The sequence below is a fragment of the Mercenaria mercenaria genome, chromosome 12 (genome assembly GCF_021730395.1).
Source record: "Mercenaria mercenaria strain notata chromosome 12, MADL_Memer_1, whole genome shotgun sequence".
NCBI classification, from domain to species: Eukaryota; Metazoa; Mollusca; class Bivalvia; order Venerida; family Veneridae; genus Mercenaria; species Mercenaria mercenaria.
The window spans coordinates 52,952,078-52,957,617 of NC_069372.1; the positions used below are offsets into that span (position 1 = coordinate 52,952,078).

At 35.4% G+C, this 5,540-nt stretch overlaps 1 protein-coding gene across 1 annotated transcript; it reads left to right on the plus strand.

Moving 5' to 3' along the window:
* The first annotated feature begins 1,180 nt into the window (after window positions 1-1,180).
* Window positions 1,181-3,538, plus strand: LOC123539208 (carbonyl reductase [NADPH] 2-like). Its single transcript, XM_045323733.2, has one exon. It carries the CDS (start codon window positions 1,206-1,208, stop codon window positions 1,962-1,964), a length of 759 nt encoding a protein of 252 aa, XP_045179668.2. The 5' UTR covers window positions 1,181-1,205; the 3' UTR covers window positions 1,965-3,538.
* The last annotated feature ends 2,002 nt before the right edge of the window (window positions 3,539-5,540 follow it).

The window sequence follows — 5,540 nt, forward strand, 5'->3', positions numbered from 1 at the left end:
ACGTCATTTTCATGCATGTCGTCACGTTTAAAAGTTCTTTAACGACGATATTTTCAGTTTTACTGAGGCTAAAGAACAAATCTATATTATTTAAATAATAATTAATAGTGTAGCCTGTGTATGTAATAAAAAGATTATTAGATTATTAGACTCGTTCTTCGCGCTCCTACAATCGCGCAATTCTCGATACAAATCAATAACCTATAATCATTAATTTGTTGAGGATGGTTTCCCGGGTGCTATAAACGAAAATGAAGATGACAGGAATATGATAATAACGGTAATAACACGTATTCGTGCTGCTATGAAACGATGGTGTTTTATTGTTGTAGTGAATGATAAAGATGATGATAACGAATGTAAGATTAAGGTTGAAATAAAGGACCAGAGTGTTTGTGAAATTACAAATTTACACTATTTTATCTTTGGAAAGTCATGTTTTCAATATTCAAATGTCTGATTTAGTTTCATTGATTTTCATTGACATTTGATTCCTTTTTCATTTGCTCACTACCTGGTATATATTTGATTCTTTGAGTCTGTTTATAGCCAGCCAGGGCGGCTTAGTAGTTAGAACATAAAACTACCAACTACAGGTTGTGAGTTCAATCCCGAGGCAAGATGTATTTCACGTGACGAATGGACAGCGGTCACTTATCCTCTATCTTTGGTCCATGTGGAAAAGATGTTAGTCTTAGGTCTTACGTACAAAACAATACTTAGAAGTTTACGTTTCTAAATTCTAAAAACAGTACAATTTAAATAAAAAGCCACTGTAGTACACAACATACCGGCATGCGCTGGTGCCACTGGCGTTGAAAGGGCAACTCGTCGGTCGGCAGACCGGCATTTCATTTTTCCGCATTGAAAATTGATTCTCACTTAAATTCATGTATAAGTCAGTAATTGTTTGTCTCAGAAAGTATATTTTGCTTTATTAGTTATTTATTATTAATTACTACCATTTAGCACACTGAAAACAAAAGTATATAAACGGCATATAACAGAATCTCAAGTTAACTGTCGTTGGGGGTTAAATGTAACAGCCAAGCATTTTTTATCGAAGATTCATGTATAAATTTGCGGCGTTTTTTCGGATAATGCCATTCTCCAAACGCTACGTTTTAGATCAATAAATACCAGACAAAATTGTTCGCTAGTTCACTAGGTTATTAGAACAGAAGACCTAGGAAACGGCTCAGATAATGTCTCTTAACTTATCCGGGAAAAAGTTTCTTGTAACTGGAGCTGGTCGTGGAATAGGTCGAGCGGTCGCAAAAGCGTTAAGTGAACATGGATGTAAAGTGTATGCACTTAGTCGTTCTAAAGGACCCTTGGACTCCCTAGCTGCAGAATGTTCAAATGTTCATATCATCCAAGCGGATGTTGGTAACTGGGAAGAATTGAGGGAGAAACTGAAGGACATAGAGGCTTTAGATGGACTTGTTAACAACGCTGCATTTTCCAATGAAGCAACACAGTCCAGTCTGGACGTTTCAAAAGAATATTTGGAGAAAATCTTTGCAGTAAACCTATTTGGAAGTATTAATGCCACCCAAATTATTGGAAAGAAAATGATCGAAGCCGGAAAATCAGGATCAATAGTCAATGTTTCAAGCGTCTTTTCTCTACAGGCTGCTCCCGAGTATCTGGCATACACTGTATCGAAAGCAGGTCTGGATATGGTGACAAGGCAGTTTGCATTAGAACTTGGACCTCACAAAATTCGTGTGAATTCTGTAAATCCAACTTTAGTTTTGACTGAAGGAGCTAAGAATTTTATCGCACAAGGTCATCCGATAGAAAACCTTTTCCTAGAACGAACACCATTGCCACGCCTTCCAGAAGAAGAAGAAGTTGTCTCCCCTATTTTGTATTTTCTGAGCGATATGTCTGCGATGGTGTCCGGAACAATTCATGTGATCGACGGTGGAATGATGTCTTCTTTTGCGACAAAGATGTAATGTTTACTGTCTCTGAAAGAAATTTAATTTATTGTGTATTCTAATTACCAGGCGTACGTTTGAACGAGACTATTATGCTGTGAATGTGTCGTTTGGCAATATAAGACTGTATGAATGAAAATATAAAACTGATGATCAGCCTATAGCACCGTGGATGAAACTTTCTGTAGGGAAATGGCATGAGCAAAGACATTAGGTGTATTGATACATAATACCCAAGAAGAATTATATCGATCAATTTGTACAGAACATTTTATCCTAAGCGACAGTGCGACAATGTGAGGTTTTACTAAATCTCGCATTGTGAAATTGGTTTCGGGGAATTTTCAATTTCCAGTCGCGAGAATTAAGAAAGACATGTGAGAATTAAGACGATGATTATCGACTTGAAAACCTCGCGATGATTATTGAATCTCGCATGTATATATGTTTTTGCACGAGGCGACATTGCGATAACTATAGCACTGTCGCGTGTTGGAGAAGCGAGAATTAAAGTGGCACGAGCAGGATTCCGTCACTTATTTACATTTTTCCTTTTACTCATCATTGAATCAAGTCAAACTTCCATTAGTAAATCTGCATGTACATAATTTTTCAAAAGAAGCTGAGAATTTGAAAAACACAAGATGTGTGCATGATATTATATTTTCGACATTAATCCCTTTTTTACATGATGTTTTTAATACAGTTTGTTAACAAATACTATAATGTAAATGTATATAATAGAGGACCAAAGGAAAGATTGGTCCATGGCCAACTGTGCTTCCTCCACAGATAAAGTCTTTATTATTATTATTATTATTATTATTATTATTTATTTAATTTGAAAAATTGTCAAATCTTAGCGTTGAGTCGTCAGCATATCGAACCGAAAGAGCATGTTGAAATAATTATAGTTGCGACAACACAGGTATTATGGAAGAAATACGACAATGCAGAGACTTGAAACAGAAACATCTCCTAAATATACTTTAAATGATTATTGTATCTGCATAAGTTGATCAAGAAACAGGCAATTTCTTAAAAGATAGTTATCATCGAGATACAGTTTCACATATACATATTTCCATGTGAAGTGACTTTTGTTCTTGCTTTTTTTTGTGTTGCCATGTGAATTTCTTTATGGTCTTGATTGATTTATTTTGATAGTTTACAAGGTTACTATAAATTGTAACTCCATTGTTATTACATGTATCTAATTTATGTTAGACTATTTTGAATTTGACTATTTTGACTTTAAATGCATCAATGATTGTTCTGATTTGTTTGACTATGCCCCTGGGTCAATGCTTACATGTGTAAAATGATAAATGTGCACAACAGCGTTTAGTGTGTGACCATAGTCGATTCCGAATTGTTTGTGCATTCTAGACGTTTGGCTATTTTAGGTTTTTGAATTAATTTTAATAAAAGACAAAAGAAATTGCAGTATTCGAGCTTGTTTTTGTATCTGGCAAGCAGCCAAAATACCACCACCCAAAATAATTGAATGAATGTCAATACAATCTTTTTTCCAGTTTGCTTCAAATATTCTAGCCGGTATTTCATTAAATATCAATTTTTTTTTATTTTTTTTTTTTAATATGGAGTTAGTTAAAGAAACAAATACATAAGTTTTAAACTGCATTATATCACTATTGCTGCACTAAGGTATCTTTTGACAATAAAAAAGGCCTGAACATTCAACTTTAAAAACTTTATTTACTAATCTTAAAAGGAAATAGAAACCACAGAGGATAAGTCTGAGCAAGTTAAGTTAATCTTAAGCAGGTTCGGATATATTAAAATGCAAAGTCAGGAGGGCAATTAAACAACACTTTTCATATTCATAATCATATTTTCGTCTTCCAAAATCGTGATTTCGAGATCCGCCTACCTGTTACTCATTACGGTAAATTCCGTTTAAACATACCCGTAGTTACATTTACCATCATGATATCTTGCGATACAGTCATCCATTGTTGTACTTGTTTTTGAGATTTGATTGTGCATGCGTAACAGGAAGGCCGAATTACGATGACGAAAGTCCAAACTCTGATGATGAAGTTGAAACAATGATGTATTTAGTCGAAACTTTGATGACGTAACTCGAAACTACGATAGTGAACAAATTTACGTCGTATGCCGTATCTACGATGGGAGAACACACGAAAGTTGAAAGATGCTGAAAGTTGAAACCACGATGATGAAAGCAGAAATGGTATCATGTTTTATCGTCATGATTTCTGTATGCGCCATCTTGGTCTCGACTATATAGCATCGTGGTCTGGTCTTTTCAGTATCAAAGTTTCCCATTTCATTATCGTGATTTCAGAAAGAAAAAAAGCTATCAAACATGATAGTATAAATGGAACACCGTATAAAAACTAGTTTGAGGAGAGTTTTATATTTAAACTCAGATTATCATATTATGCCTTTTTATATTTTTTGTTTTGTTTCAGAAGTCACATTTAAATGATTATCCCCCTTTTGTTAACTTTTTGTCACATGAAGGCACAGACTATTAGGTTTAAAACCATTGAACTAGTGTGTTGGATGTCTAATGAAACTGCGGCACATGAAAGTTATAAAAGTAATTCGAAATGTACTAATCTGTTTTCGTAAATGAATTTTTCATAACGTATGCAATTTTCGAATATGGTACCTAAATTAGATGCACCATCTTTAGTTTGCTTTTGGGTGTAGCACCGTTTTCCAAGAGTATTTCAGTTATGTATCGGCCGGCATTTAACCTAGGCAGTTTTCTTGGATTCTGTACCAGGACTGACCTGTCTCCGCAAGTAGCTGTTGGCCTCCCCATATGAATAAGAGGCAGAGGACGAATAATTTCAAACACAACATCTTTTATCAATCGTCAGGGAGAACATACGCCTCTAACATCTTTATCTGACTTGAATGATGTCGCAAAATTCACTACCGTATAAAGTTATGTATAAAATGTGTAAGATAAGATAAGTTATATGTTTTCAAGTGTTACGAGTATCATCCAACTATAGAATAAAACAGCACGCACGCACGCACGCACGCACGAACGCACACGCACAATGATCTAAAATGAATAGCCGTTTTCCAATGACGCAGTCAGCATGGAACAAAAACATAAGGCAACTTACGTATATTGTGCGTATAACAGATTTATATAAAAACATGGGAAAATGGATAAAAGTAAAAAAATAGACAACTAGGACAAAGTAAAAACATAAAGGAACTCATAGGAACACCGTCTCGAAACGGTCAGCGGGGGTTAGGAAGACTGTTTTTTTAATTTTGTCTTTTGGCAGTTCCTGTGATATGCAGGCTCCATAACCTCAGATCCCCTTTCTAAATTCCAGTTTGTTTAGTTCTGCCCATTGTTTTCTCGTTTAGGGCAAACCCATTATTTTAACAGGGACCATACGCCGCTTTTCATGGAATTACACGCTAGTGTATCATTGAAGGTTCGATGTCCACCGCCGTATGAGTACATCTGCGAATGTCTCTAAATTGTTTTTGTACTTGTAGCATGTGTAAATGTTGAGTTCTGCTCAACCCGCGGCTAGAGGGCGTAGACAGTAGCATGCATTTCCGCTACCGTCC

Excerpts from the sequence above, each read along its gene's own strand:
- LOC123539208 (XM_045323733.2), top strand. The coding sequence starts at position 1,206 with ATGTCTCTTAACTTATCCGGGAAAAAGTTTCTTGTAACTGGAGCTGGT.